This window comes from Lycorma delicatula, chromosome 6, assembly GCF_047948215.1.
Source record: "Lycorma delicatula isolate Av1 chromosome 6, ASM4794821v1, whole genome shotgun sequence".
NCBI classification, from domain to species: domain Eukaryota; kingdom Metazoa; phylum Arthropoda; class Insecta; order Hemiptera; family Fulgoridae; genus Lycorma; species Lycorma delicatula.
This window is the reverse complement of record NC_134460.1, coordinates 53,785,171-53,804,311: the sequence shown is the minus strand read 5'-3', so window position 1 is coordinate 53,804,311 and position 19,141 is coordinate 53,785,171. Positions and strand designations below refer to the sequence as shown.

The following is a 19,141-nucleotide window of genomic DNA, read 5'->3' as shown; positions in this document are numbered from 1 at the left end:
TGGCTAAAGTAAACTGTATTTTTTTAAGGAAGGTAGCTAGTTGGTTAGGAGAATTGTAGAACTTCTTTTATAGCTGCCCTTCACGCTGTTTCTCTGCTGGCCTCTCGTTAAAGCCCAACAGGGCATGGAATGGGAGGGGGCGGTGGCGACCGGAACGTCAATAGACGGGTATCTTCCCTTACGGGGTTGGGATGTTTCTCAACCCCGTGCTGGAGGGATCTCACTGAACAGCATTTGGAAAGATGGGATAGAATTGTCAGGCTTGTAACGGGTTGTCAGATTCTTATAGGTGTTGATGCGAATGCCAGATCGCCTCTTTGGCACAGTAAGATCACGGACGATGGAGGCAAACTCATAGAAGGCGCAGCATAATTTTGAGGTCTTCAACGTGGCCGGCGAGTTGATTACTTTCGCCGGCGCGGTCGAATTGCGAAGGGCCCTCCATGGTACCAACATTGATGTTACTATTGGTAAGGAGATCCCTGGTAAGATTCAGAACCGGTCGGTAGTTGATGATTGCACAAGCGATCATCGACTAGTTTTCGAGCTGGTTAGCGGGCTGCGCGATGTCTATAGGGGGAACGTCCCTGTTCAACAGGGGCGCTTCCTGAACAGGCAGGCGGATTGGCCTAGGTTTTCAAATATTCTTGCTGCCAGACTTCGAGTCTTCACTCGAAGGCTGGACGAGGTCCTATTAAATGGCCTGGCAGAGAATTTCTCTTCTGCGGTTGTCGAAGCTGCTGACCAGTCAATGCCTTGGAGTACGGGTCGGGAGAGAGTTGCTGGATGGTGGACTCGGGACTTGACTGCGATGAAGCGGACTGTGGGCCGGCTCAGGAGAGCCGCACAGCGTGCGGTTGACCCTGATCAGCGTGCAGCTCTGCTTGCGGACTATCGTCGGAAAAGGACCGAGTATTTTCACCAAGTTAGGGCTTCTAAGCGTGATTCCTTGCGCTCTTTTGTACAAGAGCAAGGGAATAAAGACCCATGGGGGTGTTGTATATATAGTCCTAGGACATAAGCAGAAAAAAGACATTCTTCTATCGGCTCTCTCGACCCAGAATGATGTTGTTGTAGACAAGGACCGTGTCTTCGCACTTCTGATGGATGATCTGCTTCAAATGATTCGTTGGTTGGTTATATCTATATAACCTATATAATAGATAATAGTCGTAAACATCTTATGGATATGACGTTACATTTTTATTAACGTTATTTTATTAATTGACAATCGACTATAATGAACATAACAATTTTAACCTCAATTTAATTATACATAAAAAATTATGTACATGAATATTAATTTAATAACTTCAAATAATCCCTGATAATGGAGATGTGACAATGAAAGCACACTCGGATATTTACATTAAAAATTGTTGGTTAGTGGAAATATTATTTTATACAAATTGATTATTCAGAGTTTTGCCATTCATATTACTGGGTAAAAATTTGAAATTTAAAATCACTTAAATCAAGATAATATTTGATATGTGGCCAGTACAAAATAAAAAAATTTAGACTACTTAAAGAACTCTTAATGATAATTTATTAATTAAAAGCCGACAGCATCCTGTGAAATTGTAAACAATATTACTTAACTTTGGTAATTTATATAGATCATTGTATTAAATGTGGCTATGAAACATTATTCCAACATTGCACTCTTCAATTTAATTTTTACTACAAATTTTGTTACTATTATAATAATGTATGTATGAGTAACCTTAATAATCAAGAATGACCTGTGGGCAGAATGAATGGCTGTTGTTTGAAGGAACTTTGGAATAAACATCCGGGCATAGTTATTCTGCAATACTTCTATGTGTAGATCATACTTTCTTGCCACTCATCTCTTTCCTAATCCTTGAGCTTTTCTTATCCATTTTTCATTCTGTGAATGTAGATCTGTCCCTACTAAATCATGCTGAGGATTCTATAACACAAAGCCACTGAATCAAATGCTACCTACAGACTAGTCTATGGAAATTTATACCCACCCATTGGCTGTAATAAGTCAAATGAAATGCATAGGTTGAAGTGTCCATTACACAATCTTCCTAATTCTTAATTACATAGATACAGAGTATATCACAAAGTTGTCCCAAACTTTAATTAAGGTCATTAGACCTGTGAAAATAATGGAAAAAATTCATATGAAATTATGTCCTAAAATGTTTCATTTGCGAGATACAACTAGTGAAAGATTTTCTTCGTATTTCAGCTATCCCAATGAAATGAGGTCGTACTGAAATTTTTAAGATGTTAGGGACAAAATTAGTGACTTCTTATGGTTTTTGACCTGAAAATCAAATAAAATAGACCCCAGAATCATATCTGTGGTTATGTAATTGATGAAAATGTTATTAAATGTGTCTAAGATTTTTACCAGAATCATGAGCACAGCTGAATGATGCCAGGCAAGAAGGATTGTGTCTCTGTAAGACAAGCTGACTGGAAGAAAATTAATATTCAAAAAAGGCTTATCTTATGTAACTTAAAAAAATTGTACATAGCCTTCAAAGAAAAACATAATTTAAAAATTGGTTTTTCAAAATTTGCTGATTTAATGCCACTCTTTTCTTTTTTCTGTTTAGTCTCTGGAACCACTGTAAGGTATTACTTCAGAGGATGAATGAGGATGATATGTATGAATGTAAATGAAATGTAGTTTGTACAGTCTCAGGTCGACCATTCCTGAGATGTGTGGTTAATTGAAACCCAAGCACCAAAGAACACCGGAATCCAGGTCTAGTATTCAAATCCATTTAAAAGTAACTCCTTTTACTAGGATTTGAACCTTACAACTTTTGACTTCATACTGTCACAGTGTGAAAATTGTCCAGGCACTAATGAAGTGCTCAGATTACTGCAAGAGAGCTGGGATGATTTTGATTCTGAAATTATCTTCAAACAGTGGGTTTCTGTTTAACGTTGTTGAACTACTCAAATTCTTCCATTTCAAGAATACTTAGATAAACTAACTGAAAATTTAAATAATCTAAAAAGACATAATTTTGTTGCAAAGAAACAAACTAATCAACATTAAAAAGGAGAACTTGTTGGAGGGTGAATGTATTGTAATGGGAGACTTCTCTCAAAATTTTCCTTTTGTGATACAGGATGAAGTCCAGTCATATCACTGATCAAAAACTTATGCCACAGTACATCCATTTCTCATATATTTTAAAAAAGAAGGAAAATTACAAAGCCAAAGCTACTATGTGATTAGCGAGTACTTTTATTTTTTGAAGCACAATACTACATTGTTCTTCTGCTTCCAAAAGCAAGTTATAAATAAAGTAAAAACACTGATACCACAAGTTAAACATTAAAAAAAAGATATCTTGAAAACATAAATATAAGAAAAATAATTTGCAATTTCAAAGCATTGTTTCACAGAAATACTTTATTATAAAGATTTAAAAACAATCATATATTCATAAAATTGCATGAGAAAAAAAATAATTTAAATTTTTTCATGCTAATAGAATTACTAATGGAAAACATTCACTAAGTTTTATTTGCTACAAAAAAAAATCAGTATTCTAAATCAGAACTAACATAATTAAGCAATAGATGTTGGAAAAATTAGTCACAATCTTCTCAGATAATTTTCTTACTATACAATATTGATACCAACTGAAAAAAGTATGAGGTACAAAACTCAAATGTGAATTACATAATATAACCAGAAAAAGGATAGATCATGAGTAAATGATTTAGTTAAATTAAAAACCTTTAAAAGTTTAAAAATATTAGTAAAAATTGGTAACAAATTTTTTTAAATGGAAACAATAGAATACATCTATGTGTATATGCACGCATGTAAAAATGTGCCAGTATGGCGAATTGTTATACTTAATTTTAAAATAATTATACTTTTTAAAACATTAAAATTGACAAATTAAAATAAACAAAAATCATAAATACATTAAAAGATAAAATGACAAATTAGTTCAAATTTTTGTGGTATTAAGATTGAGATTTCTTCTCACAATCATCACAGTAACATATCACTTGTTTAGTTTTTTATCAGATAACATACCTTTTTTATCAGCTTTTTATCATTACTCATATTTTTATGCAATTTTGAATAGCATCCAACACATAGTGGTGGTGGTTCATCTTCTTTTTTCAAGTACCTTCCAGAGTACTGTAAGATACATGGTTATCTTTGCCTATTGTCTAGCAAGAAATTTAGACATTGATCGTTGAAACTCTATTATGGAGTAGTAGATATTAATAGTTATTTTCTGAAAATTAATCTAGAGTTTACCATAGGAGTTCCACATAACAATGCAAACATTACTTTTTGGTGCCCATTTATTTGGACTTTATAAAAACTGAGGTGCCCATCTGATTGCTCATGATCTATGCCTTTTTTGTAATGTACAAGTCACATTTGGATTTTTTACTTTTCCTTTTTTTTTACCAGTAGGTATTAATGTTGAACTGCATGTGGGATCAATTGTTAGCATTAAAACTAAACGTTTATCTACCTAATTCACAATTTTAATTTTATCTTGCTACTTTTTTCAGTCTGTAAATTTCCAGGAGGCATTTCCTGTCTTTTCTTATAGTTCCACAATAAATAATTTTTCTTTGTACAAGTCTGACCCTGACCAGAAATTGTATCACCTCGTTCACAATAAACCCTCTGATTATATGTTCATCCAGCAGTTGTGCAAAATTTGTACAATTTAATCCCATATTTATGAACTTTTTTTGCTGGTACTGCCTAAATATTAATCTTCCTCTGAAGGAAATCAGTCTCATCGATAACCAGGTCCCTTTCTGGTGTTACATTTCCCCCCCTGTTGCCCGGGGGGGCTGAAACCTAGCGGTGGCTAGGGTGCCCACGGCAAACTATGGTCGCCAGACTATCACGCCACTCTATGTCACATGCTGCTCCCTTGAGCACTGTACGACTGTAACCAGTCTGCACTCATACCCGACCCAAGGCGGTCGCATCCAGATGGACTCTCTCAATTCTTGTTCGGATGAATATTAAGTTTTGTTTAGTTTATATTTGTTATCTTTAACGTTAAGGTATAAGTTACAAGTGTTATGTTACAAAATTATTTTAAACCGCCAAGATGGCGTACAATTAAACAATCCTTCAATAATCAACAAGGTGTTACCTTTATTCATCATTTATGAACACATACAGTCCACCCTCATTCTAAAATCTACCACAACGCTGTTAACAAAGGGCGTCGCAACACCTGGGTTGACCATTTTTTGGGAATTTTTTGTCTACAAGTTTAATGCAGACTGGGTTTTTGCAATTTGTTATTAAACTGCTTTTTACTATTGGAAAAATGAAACCTTATTAAAGTCATGATCATCACAATGGATGGTTCTTTTTCACTCTCATGAACAGATTGAGATAAAGCTAATTCAAGCAATTCTCTACTTCATGACTGTTTTTTACATTAATAAACAAAACAGCACTCATGAGAACAACAGCTACAAATAAACTGAATCACAAGGTTAAAAACTATGTGTTTTAAACACAGAAATGTGTATACATATCTATGCATATTTAATTGAACTGATTCCAAAGTTAAGAACTACTGAAAAGTAATAGTTTCATTAAAGTGGTTCTTCATGCCTCAAAAAAGTTACTTCAGCTGTCGCCAGAAACAAAGATCGTCATACAGTATTAACTTTGTTACGTAAAATCTATCCTTGACAACAAAAGAATATTTTTTTCCAGTAAGTTAGCTAATGAAAACAAAATTTTGATCAGAAATCCAAATAGCAGATGAATTACATCTACATAGTAGAGAATAACCTCCGCTTCTAATTATGTATGAAGAATCACACCATCACTAATTAACTGTGTCATTTGTGATGCCTGAGACAAGAGCCATTGCTTAAGTGTTAAGACTGATATTCTTTTATTTACTTTAATCATCTAAAATAGATCATATAACAATTTTCTAATATATTTAGCAATAACTGCCAAATACAATGAAAAATCAAGTTAATTAATTTTTTTAAACTACATTCTCTCAATTTTTTTAATAATTCATTCACTATTTGATTATTTTAGATACATTTCTTGTTTATTTATTATTAATTAGAAATATTTTTAACTGTAATTACTCTTAAGTACCAGTGAAATTAATTACAATTTAAATAGGCAAACGTTGGGACAATAAAGATCACCATGTTACTTACATAATAAATGTAATTTACATTTTACATCAAAGGTTGTATACATTCTTAAACATCATGTAATATACAATTTAAATAATTAAAGATAAATCATTTACCAGTCTATAGTTATTCATAAGTTAATGCATAATGTTTCAAAAATAGCATAGCATTATTTTTTTTTTGTTTGAAAAGTTTACTTCTGCTTAATATTCTGCAGATTTAAAAAAAAATGTATTCATAAGTTTTAACTTGACTGGATGATGTGTATTGAAAATAAACCCTTCCTGACAACATTTAGTGGAAGGATTGACTTTTCAGCTTGTGCAGTTTACACTGTTATAAGCCATCATCCAATAAACATATATGTTCAGAAGATGACCAATTTATATCAATTTGTCACATAGTATGTTCAGTTCAGTTGTATGTTCAGTTGGCATTTGAGCCAATACGCAATATTTGTATCGGATAATAAATGGCAAGATTCACCTTGACAGATTAACATTTTGACTGATTGTGTGTTGAAAAATATGTTTGATCATTTCACCCTACCTTACATATCAAAAGTATCACTTGTTTTATTGAATACTTCAATTACACTATTTTACAAGGAAAACTCTTTTATAAATTCTCTTTCTCACAATAAATACCATTATATGATTTCTCCTACTCCCCAAACTTAGAGGAACACTACTATTCTATTAAAGAAACTTTACAGGAAATTAAATTTTACATACTATCTTCAGTCTTTTTTTTTTACTTTCAATATAACTTATTTTAAATTTGCAAAAGTAATACTTTTTAATTTATCACCTTCATCAATCAGAGTGGATTCCAGTATGGTTAAGTAATCAGAAAATTAAAATAAGAAAAAATGTCTTAATGACAATCATTTAAATGTTGCTTTAATGAAGGCATATTGCTAGGTTTAAAGCTACATTTGTGGCATTTAAGCTTAGTTTTTAGGTAGGCTTCACAAACAGATGGTTCAGGTAACTGAACAGATCCAAAATCTTCAATATCTTTTATAATCTCTGAAAAAAGGAAAAAATTAAAATTATATTGCAATAAAATACTGTATTCCTAGCATATTGTATTTGCTGTTACTGGAATAACATATTTAATTTTTCAATCCATTTCATTTGAATATTTCAATGGACAATCACCAGTAAACAATGGTACTGTTTAACTAATTATCTAATTCATGCAATATAAACATTACATAATGTTTATGTGTAATTTATACTTTAATGTTTACTTTATACTTGAGTTAATACAGAATAAAATTAAAGTGACATTGTTGGAGAATGGTTTTACCTACTAAGAAGAAAAAAACAATAGGATCCCGATCACATTTTCTGGATACCATGCTCAGTAAATAAATAAATAAAGCAAGTTTTATATTATAATCAGCATATAGTGTATATTATACAGATAATGTCATTATAAATATAAAAACAAATTATGGAATAAAAGATGTGTTTAAAGACCAAATTAATCATTTAAATACAAACATAAGAAATAATATTAAGATAAATACATTAAATATAAAAGATTACAGCAAAATAATTCACAATTCAGTTTTAATAAAGTCTCAAATTTGGCACATAATGATGTGCTCAAGTTATGTTGAATGGGCTGCAGATAAATAATTTTTTTTTAAGAATACCATTTATGATTTAAGCTTAGTTTCCATGTCGATTTGAAAATCAACACAGTAATTTGTTTCCAAAAAATAAAATCTTTTAATTGTATTTTCAATAAATTGGAGGGGAGATTTTTCAGATGGTTCAATAAATTATTAAAAATGACCACACAAGCATAATACTACAGCTTACCCTTTCTTGTAAGCTGAAGTATTATTATGTTGAGTTATTCAACAACAGTTGTGTTTTCTGGTTTGGTAAAGGTTGATATGTTGCATTTCCAAGAATAAGTGGCCATTCTTTTTAATAAAGATTGCACATCTGTAAGCATAAAATGAGGATCAGATTCAAATCAGAACATACTTAATTCTCTAAATATTGATCTATGTGAATCATACTTATAGACAGCAAAGAATGACCTGTCAGCCCATTTTTTAATATTGAAAACTGGTTCTAATTTTTTGTGAGAACCTTAAGAGATAATTACTTACAATCACTTACATACTTTTTTACACTTTAGATGGGAATATCTGTAAGCACAATTAATTTTTAATAATGAAAAGCTGAGCATTTTATTAAGTTGCTTCAAAGCAAAATTGTACACTTTCATTTTGTTAGAAAATAAAACCAATTTGATCATCCCAACAGAATTTGTCATGTAACTAAATACCACGAAACTTTGTTTCATGGACCACTAAAATACTGTCATTATCATTAATCGTAATTCTATCCACATGATCAGCAATGTTATACATCTACCTGAGAAACCTATTCCAATCAAAGCAAGAAACCAAGATAAGTTCCTCGATGTGCACCATTCTACATCTTCAAGTGATTACCTAAATTTTACACATTATCAAAAGATGAAAATTTAGCTACTTGTTTATGGTTGGTAAGGTATGACACTTTAACCAATTGCAAGCAGTTCCTCTGATACCATATCTGCTAAGTTTTTCATCAGTAAAAATTGTGGAACTAAGGATATTTAGGTTCCACTTGCTATGCAGGCGTCTTCATTTAACAAAATATAAATGTCAATATAATTACAATATAAATGCCAATTTACTTGCCATTTTTCACATTATAAAAAACACATAAAAAAAAGTTAACTAATAATCTTTTACAAATAGTCTACTTCTCAAGTTAAACAAAAATTAAAGAAACATAAAATTTGAAACAACTTTATACAATTTTTTTTTTTAATTTTGATCTTACATTTTTATACATGTGTTTTTTTAATCATGAAACGCCATTACAATAGGACAGCACTGAAATGGTATATGAGGTGCCTCAGTTTGAATAGGTTAATTATAGGTGTTAGCAAGTTTGCCACAGTAGGTTCTATTTTGTAAGATATGCTACCAAAATCTAATTACTCTAACTAGAATCGCATTATAAATTAGCAGTAAATTATAAACTTAATGATAGATAATAAACTAAGAATAATATTTCAGTCTTCTATCAGTTAACAGAATTGGAATAGCACTTATGAGGATAGTTAGAAATATCTCGGCCTGATGTACATACAGATGATGCAAGTATGATCAAATATAACTATGAAATGACTGTCAAGTATGATACTGTAGATGGTGTGCTGTGAAATTTCAGATGCATGTGTTTAGTTGTTTGTGACAAACAAGTTTTGACATTTTCTGAATAATGAATAAAATTGAAGTTCGAGCTGTTATAAAATACTCTGTTGTGAAAAGTATAATCCCAATGGATGTACAAAAATTGTTAGATTCCACTTTAAAGGATTCTTCCACTATTTTGTGGCAAAAAAATAGGTTGTGTTATTCAAACATGGTCATAACATCATATTTGTAGCTCACTTCAAATTTGTAACACACGTAGTAATCTATTATCACTCACAATAATATTATCGTAAACACAACACAATCTTCAATAGATCTTTGTACTATTCTCATCTTACATTTTCATTAGATATGTGTTTGTATAGCTTAAAATGCACAATTCACAGAATGGATGGCAGATGTGTATGTATAAAATTATACACTGTTGGTGGCAATATATACATGCACCATATAGCTGCTATTACCATCTTATTTTCAATAGCCAATTATGAAATCAATTTGGAGTATCCCTTATTAATAATAATTTAGTGGGAAAAAAAAAAGTAATTTATAGAGAACTTTTGATAAATCACTTACTAGAAGATGGAAGAAAAAAATGTGTAGTAAAAGAATTCCAATGCTTAGCTGTTTTTAGTGCAGTTGATTTAAAGTCATCACTTATTAAATGTAGATGTAATCGTTGTAAAGATGGAACAGCATGATAACCTAACCTTATAAACAAATACAAGTAATTGAATGTTACTTATAAAAATAACGCACTGCATTAGCTAAAAGATAAGCTTAGATATAGAACTCAATTTTCTTTTTTTTTAAATTAAATACTTTACCAGCAATTTCTCCAGCCAGTATTTTATCAGTACACAGTACTTATCAGAACCATAATTGTTTAATTATATTATTTACATGATTTTAATGGAGATTGGCATATAACCTTAAATGTCCACGAAAATCAATCATTTAATTTTTAAGTGTTTTTTTTTTTTTTTTTATAACTTTGTAACTCTTTAGTTCCTCATAAATATACTTTGAAATAAAGTTACATACATCAGATCAGAGGTCATTTCAGTAAATGCTGTTCCTTTTCTTTCATTTCTAGATGAAATACTACTTAAATGATATTAGATGGGTTGTCTACATTATGTTCAAGAAAATAAACAAAAAAAGCCATTATATTCACCAAAGTAATTTACTGCAGAACAGTACACAAACATTCTTCATTTTGGTGGATACAAATTATTTATATTAAACATATTCTATAACAGCATTTAATTACATGCAACAATCTTTAATTAATATAACAAAAATAAAAGCTACATATCTATGGAATTTATGTACAGTATTACAGTTTATATATTTTGTGAATTAAATTATTAATTACTATCAAAATATAATAATAAATTAGGTTTTTATTATTTAATATGTAGTAGAATTTTCAAGGGTACACTCATTATCAACAGTTTACCCTTAAGTGTAACACACTATTTATTACAAATAAAATTTATTTGTTATATAATTAAGAAACTCTTCCAGCTTATTTTAATCACAGTTTAAAATACCAAAAACTCACTTTATAATAATTCCAATGGTGGTTATTAATAATAATTTAATTATGATATATATAAAATCTTCATAATTCAATATTGGCATATACATACTTGTACTATATCTAAATCTTTTGGTAACAACTCAATCCTTAACGATATTAATCTATCATTTATATAACAAACTTTCTGTAACCTTTCTATTTCTCTCTTAAGATTTTCTAACTTTCCAATCTTTAGTAAAGTCTTGACATTCCAAGTTACCATATGCAATTGGTCCTTGTAACTTCTTTTGTTGCTTCTACCACTGATTTGAATGAGAAGTTATTTTAACTTCAGAACATGTAATAGAAGCCAGCATCATAGCATAATGTAAGGATATATCGCTAGGATCTTTAATACAATAGTTTGCAGTACTTTTTTATTCTTAATACTGTTGACTTCAGTATAAGTCATAAGTATTAAACTTGGTACTTAGGTGTGATTAATAGTAAATATTTAAAATAAATAAACCATCTAGTATCAGAGTAAAAAAAAAACATGGTTTTAATTATTAATTGTTTTAAACATAGTATATAAGTCACATTTTTCCCCCTTTTTTTGATGGACAACCTGATCTACTTTCTCCCTAATGAAAATCCTGAATCCACTGTACACTCCTGTTCATTAAAATAAAAATAACTTTAAAATATGTTTAGGGAACTAATAAACACGTTTATTTTTGATAAAACTAATAGCTACCATAAAGAAATGGAAAGATTACTCACCAAAAAACTAATCCTTCATAATGTTCTCTTAAAAATTCTCTTGCTTTAGTATCCATGTATTTGAGTATTGATAAATGAGAAGAATTTAATAAACGAATACCACTAATGTTTTCTTTTGGTAAAACTAGGTAATGATATTCAGATTTAGGATACTTATCTTTTATTATAACTATTTTATCATCAGTATATACTTGCAAAACAGGGTCTTCCATAGACTTGACAAGACTGAATTTCCACTCGCCCATTTTTATAAATTATTTTCATCACTAGTTAGGAATATCGTATGCTTTTTTTAATACATCATATAAAAAATAGAAATAACAAATTATCACGACTAGGTTAGGAGTGCTTAATCTTTGTTTACATTAATGCAGTTAATGTTTGTTTAAACAGTACAGTTTCTGATTTGACATTTGTAGTCAGCTGCTCATACAGTATCAACTATAATCGTTCTCAAACTGGGATACTAGATCATTTAAATTTATTTTAATTTATAAAAAAAAAATAAAGAACCACTTGTATCTTTCTGCTGCATTTGTATATGTAATTATTATTTATAATTGCAAGCTTTGAACTTGTCATTCAGTGAACCTTCCATTCAGTCCTTGAAGTAGATTTTTATATTATATTTAACAAACCAGACATTTCTTGTGTTCTTTTCATTACATGTTATTACTTTCTTTTCAGTTTAGCCTCCGGAACCACCATAAGGTATTACATATGAGGATGATATTTATGAATGTAAATGAAGTGTAATCTTGTGCAGCCTCAGGTCGACCATTCCTGAGATGTGTGGTTAATTGAAATTTAACCACCAAAAAACACCGAAGTTTAGTATTTAGGAAAATACACTAATTTAAGTTAGTAATTTTGGTAATCTGAACCTCAAGGTAACGCTTCATTCGCTTACATGAGTATGAAGTAAACACACTCATTATATTGATGTGAAGTTTAAAACGGTATTTTGTACTTTTATACAAAATCGGAATTTAATATTTACTTCTAAAATTAATGTTATAGAAGTGATTACACTCATTTAGCTTGAACAAGCATCAGAGTACTCGAAAATGTATCATAAAAAATCAAAAGTAGTTGTTCTGGATAGAAATCCTAAATTTAGAGATATATGTTTATTCTGCAATATTATAATCGAGTAAAATTATTTTACTTATTTACTAACTTCCTAGCCTGAAGTAAAACACTTCTCATATATATATATATATATATATATATATATATATATATATATATATATATATATATATATATATATAATTATTTTGGTGAATAAAACATAATGATTTATTTTTCTTAAATTGTTATGGGATTATAGCAAAGTTTTTTTGTAAGTATGTAATGTATATTGAACACTGATTAGGAAAATAATTTCAAAATTGTTTTATCAAGTAACGCATACAGCTAAGCAACGTTGAATTTAACGTCAGGTCTAAGTGATTAATCAGCTGTGCTTCGCTATAGTGTGTTTAAACGTATGATGGTCTGCTATGGCTTCTGCAACGGTACGTAATATTTTATATTCATATTTGGTAAAATATTTTCATCATTATTTGCAATAGTTTCATGTTTAATTTAATTTCATGTGCATAATATTTATGGCTACTGGTATTTTTGTCGTTTCAACAAATCATGTTCTTACAAAGTTGTGAAGAGTTCTGTGTTTACGTGTAGTTTATTTTACAATTTTTTTCGCCTTGGTATTTATATTTTATGAATTATGTTTTTATTGACCGGTCCCTTTTGATATATATTTATTTATTGATTTTAATGGTTATTATCTTTCGACAAATTAAAAAAAAAAATTATTTATTGAATGCTTTCATGTTGACAAGTACGGTATTTTAAGTACCTATGTGAAGGTTTTTTCATTAAAAAAATTATTTTTTCCATTGAATTACTTTAGTTTATAAATGTTGTTATTCTTGTTAATTTTTTTAAACCCTTGAAATTGTAGTAAGAAATTGTGTTGAAAAAATTTGTAACATTTTGCTTAACCTAACTTTTAAGTGTTACAGGTTTAAAAACGTCGAAGTAAAATTTGACTGCTAGTATAAATTTTTTCAATTTGGTCTCCTGCAAGTAATGTTTTTTGTTTTTATTTTGTTGTGATAAAGTTATCATATCAATTGAAGATTAATTTTAGTTAATTTGCATTAATAGTAGTTTTCTAGCGTACTAATGTTAACTGGTATTGACATAAGAGTTTTTTTGCAGCTTTGTTCAATAGTTAAATTATCTCTTTATAGTTAACAGATCATTTTTGAACATGGCACCTCACTTAATTTGAAGCTAGTTTTATTTGTTGGCTTTCTGTCATGATGAATAACCAAAAAAAAAAACCTGCGTAATGTAAATTGCATTCATGATACCTTTTTAATCCCCACAGTAGATATGCTTTATGCAGTTACGTCTGTCTCCACACATATTCTGCACACAATCTCTGTTACTGTATTAAAATGAGTGATAATTATGTTAAGTGCATTTCAGCTATTCAGTAATATTTTTGAAGTTATTTCTAATCATTATTTTTAAATGGTTTCTTACTATAAATTGGCCTGCAATTTTTATAAAAGTGTCACCAAAAACAGCTTAAAAAGTAAAATTTTTATTTCTTCACATTCTCTGCAGGTATGATTTCCATTTATTTTTAGTTTTTTGTTAATAATGCACACTTGTTCTGCATTGACACCAATATATGCATAAATAATTATTACCATTATTTTTGTAAATTTCTTGATTTTCTTCTATTAAAACAGACCTGGAAGTTACGTATTGTTGACATGTGTAATATGTACACTTATGTTAGCTCGTAAGGGCGTATGTCAGGAAGACTTAAATGGCCATATCAACAACACTCAATCTTCTAAGTATTGTGGTGCTTTTTTCCAAGAAAATGTAGCTGTCTGCATTTTCATGTAACAAAGATGTAGCCGCCATCCTTGGTAAAATATTTTGGAGGTAAACTAGTCTCCCGTTTGGATCTCTGGGTGGGGATTGCTAAGGAAAGGATCACCAGAAAATTAAAAATAACATTGTATAAGTCAGTGTGTGGAGTGTTAGAAGTCTAAAAAAAGGTTGTTAGGTTAGAAAATTTAAAGAGGGAGATGAGGAAAGTAGGTTAAATGTAGATTTAGTAGGAATTAGCAAAGTTCAGTGGGAAGAGGAAAACGACTTTTGGTCAGGTCATTTTAGAATAATTAACTCAGCATCTAATAAAGGGCAGGCAGGATAGGTTTCATGATGTACAAGAAGATATGGAAGAGAGTAGCGTATTTAAAAAAGCACACTGATAGAATCATTGTAGTCAGGATAAAATCAAAACCTAAGCTGACAATGATTAACAACTTCATCATCATAGGCATCATAGTGTCTATGATGATGAAGTAGAGTGTGAATACAAAGAAATTGAAGAAGCAATTAAACACATAAAAGGGGATGAAAATATAATAATAGTGGGAGATTGGTGTGCAAGCATTGGAAAAGACAAGGAAGGAAATATTGTGGGTGAATGTGGTCTGGGCAAAAAGAATGAAAGAGGTGACTGTCTTATTGAGTTTTGCACAAAATTTAATTTAGTAATTGCCAACACCCAATTTAAAAATCAAAATAGAAAAATGTACACATGGAAAAAGCCTGGTTATACTGCAAGGTGTCAGATAGATTATATCATGGTTAAGCAAAGATTTAGAAATCAACTCGTTGAATGAAATGTAGATTGGGGTTTAAAAACCTGAAGAAAAGGTGTCAGATGAATCGGTGGAATTTAGAGAAGCTTGAGGAAGAGGAGGTAAAGAAGATTTTTGAGGAGGACATCGCAAGAGGTCTGAGTAAAAAAGATAAGGTAGTAAATGTAGAAGAAGAATGGGAGAATGTTAAAAAGGAAATTCTTAAATCAGCAGAAGCAAACTTAGGCGGAATAAAGAGAACTGGTAGAAAACCTTGGGTTTCAGACGATATATTGCAGCTGATGGATGAACGTAGAAAATATAAGCATGCTAGTGATGAAGAAAGTAAAAGGAACTATCGGCAATTAAGAAATGCTATAAACAGGAAGTACAAGCTGGCGAAAGAAGAGTGGATTAAAGAAAAGTGTTCAGAAGTGGAAAGAGAAATGAACATTGGTAAAATAGACGGAGCATACAGGAAAGTTAAGGAAAATTTTGGGGTACATAAATTAAAATCTAATAATGTGTTAAACAAAGATGGTACACCTATATATAATACGAAAGGTAAAGTCGATAGATGGGTGGAATATATTGAAGAGTTATACGGAGGAAATGCATTAGAAAATGGTGTTATAGAGGAAGAAGAGGAAGTTGAGGAGGATGAAATGGGAGAAACAATACTGAGATCTGAATTTAAGAGAGCATTAAAAGATTTAAATGGCAGAAAGGCTTCTGGAATAGACGGAGTACCTGTACAATTACTGCGCAGTGCAGGTGAGGAAGCGATTGATAGATTATACAAACTGGTGTGTAATATTTATGAAAAAGGGGAATTTCCGTCAGACTTCAAAAAAAGTGTTATAGTAATGATACCAAAGAAAGCAGGGGCAGATAAATGTGAAGAATACAGAACAATTAGTTTAACTAGTCATGCATCAAAAATCTTAACTAGAATTCTATACAGAAGAACTGAGAGGAGAGTGGAAGAAGTGTTAGAAGAAGATCAGTTTGGTTTCAGGAAAAGTATTGGGAAAAGGGAAGCAATTTTAGCGCTCAGATTAATAGTAGAAGGAAAATTAAAAAAAGCATACCAACATAGATAGCATTTATAGACTTAGAAAAGGCATTTGATAATGTAGACTGTAATAAAATGTTCAGCATTTAAAAAAATTAGTGTTCAAGTTTAGAGATAGAACAACTGCTAACATTTACTAGAATCAAACTGTAGCAGTAATAATCAAAGAGCATAAGATAGAACCAGTAATAGAAAAGTGAGTCTGACAAGGATGTTCCCTATCCCTTACTTTTTAATCTTTACATAGAACTAGCAGTTAATTATATTAAAGTACAATTTAGATTTGAAGTAACAGTGCAGTGTGAAAAGATAAAGATGCTATGATTCTAGCTGATAATAAAAAAGAATTAGAAGAAAGAATGAATGGCATAGATGAAGTCCTACTCAAGAATTACCACATGAAAGTAAACAAGAACAAAATGAAAGTAATGAAATTTAATACCAATAAAGTAGAAGGACCACTAAATATAGAAATAGGATGAGAAATGAGTGCGATAGAAAAATTTTGTTTGGAGAGTAGAATTACTAAAGATGGACAAAGGAGAAGCATATAAAATATCTTGAAAGCCATGAAAAGCTTTTGAAATGTGGTACTATAGCAGAATGTTAAAAATCAGATGCGTGTATAAAGTGACAGATGAAGAGGTGTTGTGGCAAATTAATGCAGAAAAAAGCATTTGGAAAAATATAGCTAAAAGAAGAGACAGACTCATAGGCCACATCTTAAAACATCCTGGAATAGTTGCTTTGATATTGCAGGGATAGGTAGTTGTGAAAAATTGTGCAGGCAGGCAACGTTTGGAATATGTAAAGAAAATTGTTAGGGATGTAGGGGGTATTCCGAAATTGAAATGATGGCACTAAATAGGGATTCTTGTAGAGCTGCATCAAATCAGTCAAATTACTGAAAAACCCACTGGGTTGGTCTAGTGGTGAACTCGTCATTGCAAATCAGCTGATTTTGAAGTCGAGAGTTCTAAGGTTTAAATCCTAGGAAAGGCAGTTACTTTTATACAGATTTGAATACAAGATTGTGGATACCATTGTTCTTTGGTGGTTGGGTTTCAATTAACCACACACCTCAGGAATGGTCGAATTGAGACTGTACAAGACTACACTTCATTTACATCCATACATATCATTCCCATTCATTCTCTGAAGTAATACCTTACAGTGGTTCCAGAGGCTAAACAGAAAAAGTAAGTCAAATGACTGAAGACTAAAACAACCAAGATTTCTGAAATAAACAGTTTGAAAATTTAAGGAAAATTCAATCAAAACAGTTGAATCATAGTATCTAATCATGTATGACAATAGTATTATGAGCACAATACTTAAAGAATTAACAGCACTATAGACCACACAAATTAAAAAAAATATCATTACATAAACATACCTAAAGAACAACATCTATATTGTCATACATAGGTTGTATACTCGCATTAAATATAATAAATAAATAATGTATACTTCCAACAAACACACCACCACACTGTTCATTATTGGATGAGTCCTCTAAACATATTGGAGTAGAATTTCCGATTCTTACAGTTGACCTGAAAATAGAATTTTATTTAAATCTTGAACTTAAGTTTATATATATTTTGCTGAGATCTTTCTTCTTTATTCTGTATATATTTTAAGCATATTTATTTATGTATTTGAAGCGTTCACAGGAACTGAAATTATTTATCAGTATTGTGGCAATTTAGTTAATTGAAAATGTAGTAACAGAAGTTAAATCCTCTGAACCAATCTGCTTTAAAGGCTAGCAAGCCATACCAGTGTCTAACCAGTCTCTCTTGTAGCATTATATTCTGCTTCCATTGACAGTAAGACCACAAGTCGTTGTAATTTGCTTTTACACATTACAAGTTGAACAAAATATTTTAGAATGCCACTCATAGAACATTGGATAAATCTGTTTCCACCAAGGACTAGCTCAGTGAATAATGCTTTTTTTTTTCTTTTTTTCAATTTAATACCGACAGTGAATGCTTTTAGTCAGTCCTTTCACTTAACCAAATTCTTTTAACTAAATCAGTTTGTGTTAGGTTGTTTTGTTTTTTTGATGCAATGTTAACTGCACCTTCAGGTTGTGTTCAAAGAACATTTTACTTACAATCATTCCCTGGTAATTTGTATACATCATGAACTATAGATGAATTATCTTCTGGTTTATAGAGAAAAATAATGATTTGACATCCATCATATTGCATACCAGCAGTATCCTTGCTGCATATGAAACTCAATTAATATGAATATTTCCTTCAAACCTTGCTATTTTAGACCAAGCACTATAAATCAGCTTTATGCAATAAAGCTGATTTATGAATAAAAGAAATTAATTTGAAAATAAAAGTTTCCACACATTAAAAAGCTCTAAACATTAGTCCATCAGCTATATTAAATAAAATAATTTATTAAACATAAGTAGGTTGACATCACTCTCTTTAGATAATTAGTTAAGCTACATCAATATTTTGTTGCTTAATTTACTCCCTATAGACTATAGTTAAGCTTTCAGTATTAATTGAACATCTTTGTGGTTTCATTAAAGTATCTTGTAGATAACCAATGATGGAAGCAAATTTTATAACAGACTCCTTGATGAACAAATTTTGTTTAATATATTCTATAATGATAATATATTATTATTATAATCCAAT

The 19,141-nt window shown here is 30.4% G+C and overlaps 2 protein-coding genes across 4 annotated transcripts in view; one reads left to right on the top strand and one right to left on the bottom strand.

Annotated features, from left to right (window-relative positions):
• Positions 1-3,218: 3,218 nt before the first annotated feature.
• On the bottom strand, positions 3,219-12,496 carry Aptx (aprataxin). Of its 2 annotated transcripts, XM_075369881.1 has the most exons (4): positions 11,715-12,496; positions 9,983-10,116; positions 8,004-8,132; positions 7,074-7,199 (listed from the first exon to the last, which is right to left on the bottom strand). In XM_075369881.1, exons 1-3 carry the CDS (start codon positions 11,957-11,959, stop codon positions 8,038-8,040), a joined length of 474 nt encoding a protein of 157 aa, XP_075225996.1. In that variant the 5' UTR covers positions 11,960-12,496; the 3' UTR covers positions 7,074-7,199; positions 8,004-8,037. The 2 variants fall into 2 exon arrangements, with proteins under 2 accessions (XP_075225995.1, XP_075225996.1); XM_075369880.1 differs by lacking the exon at positions 8,004-8,132 and having other exon boundaries at positions 3,219-7,199; positions 11,715-12,486.
• Positions 12,497-13,137: 641 nt separating this feature from the next.
• The window catches only part of LOC142327072 (putative Golgi apparatus membrane protein-like protein CG5021), a 28,194-nt gene continuing 22,190 nt past the window's right edge, over positions 13,138-19,141 (top strand). For both annotated transcript variants that reach the window (XM_075369879.1, XM_075369878.1), the window contains exon 1: positions 13,138-13,234. In XM_075369879.1, coding sequence (XP_075225994.1) covers positions 13,220-13,234 — 15 coding nt within the window. In that variant the 5' untranslated portion in view covers positions 13,138-13,219. The remainder of the gene's footprint in view (positions 13,235-19,141) is intronic.

Coding starts and splice junctions, on each gene's coding strand:
- Aptx (XM_075369880.1), bottom strand. CDS start 11,959: ATGGGCGAGTGGAAATTCAGTCTTGTCAAGTCTATGGAAGACCCTGTT. Junction 10,117..11,714: donor TATGAAGGATTAGTTTTTTG/GTGAGTAATCTT, acceptor TTTGTTTATAAG/GTTAGGTTATCATGCTGTTC. Junction 7,200..9,982: donor TTTTTTTCTTCCATCTTCTA/GTAAGTGATTTA, acceptor TCCTTTTTTCAG/AGATTATAAAAGATATTGAA.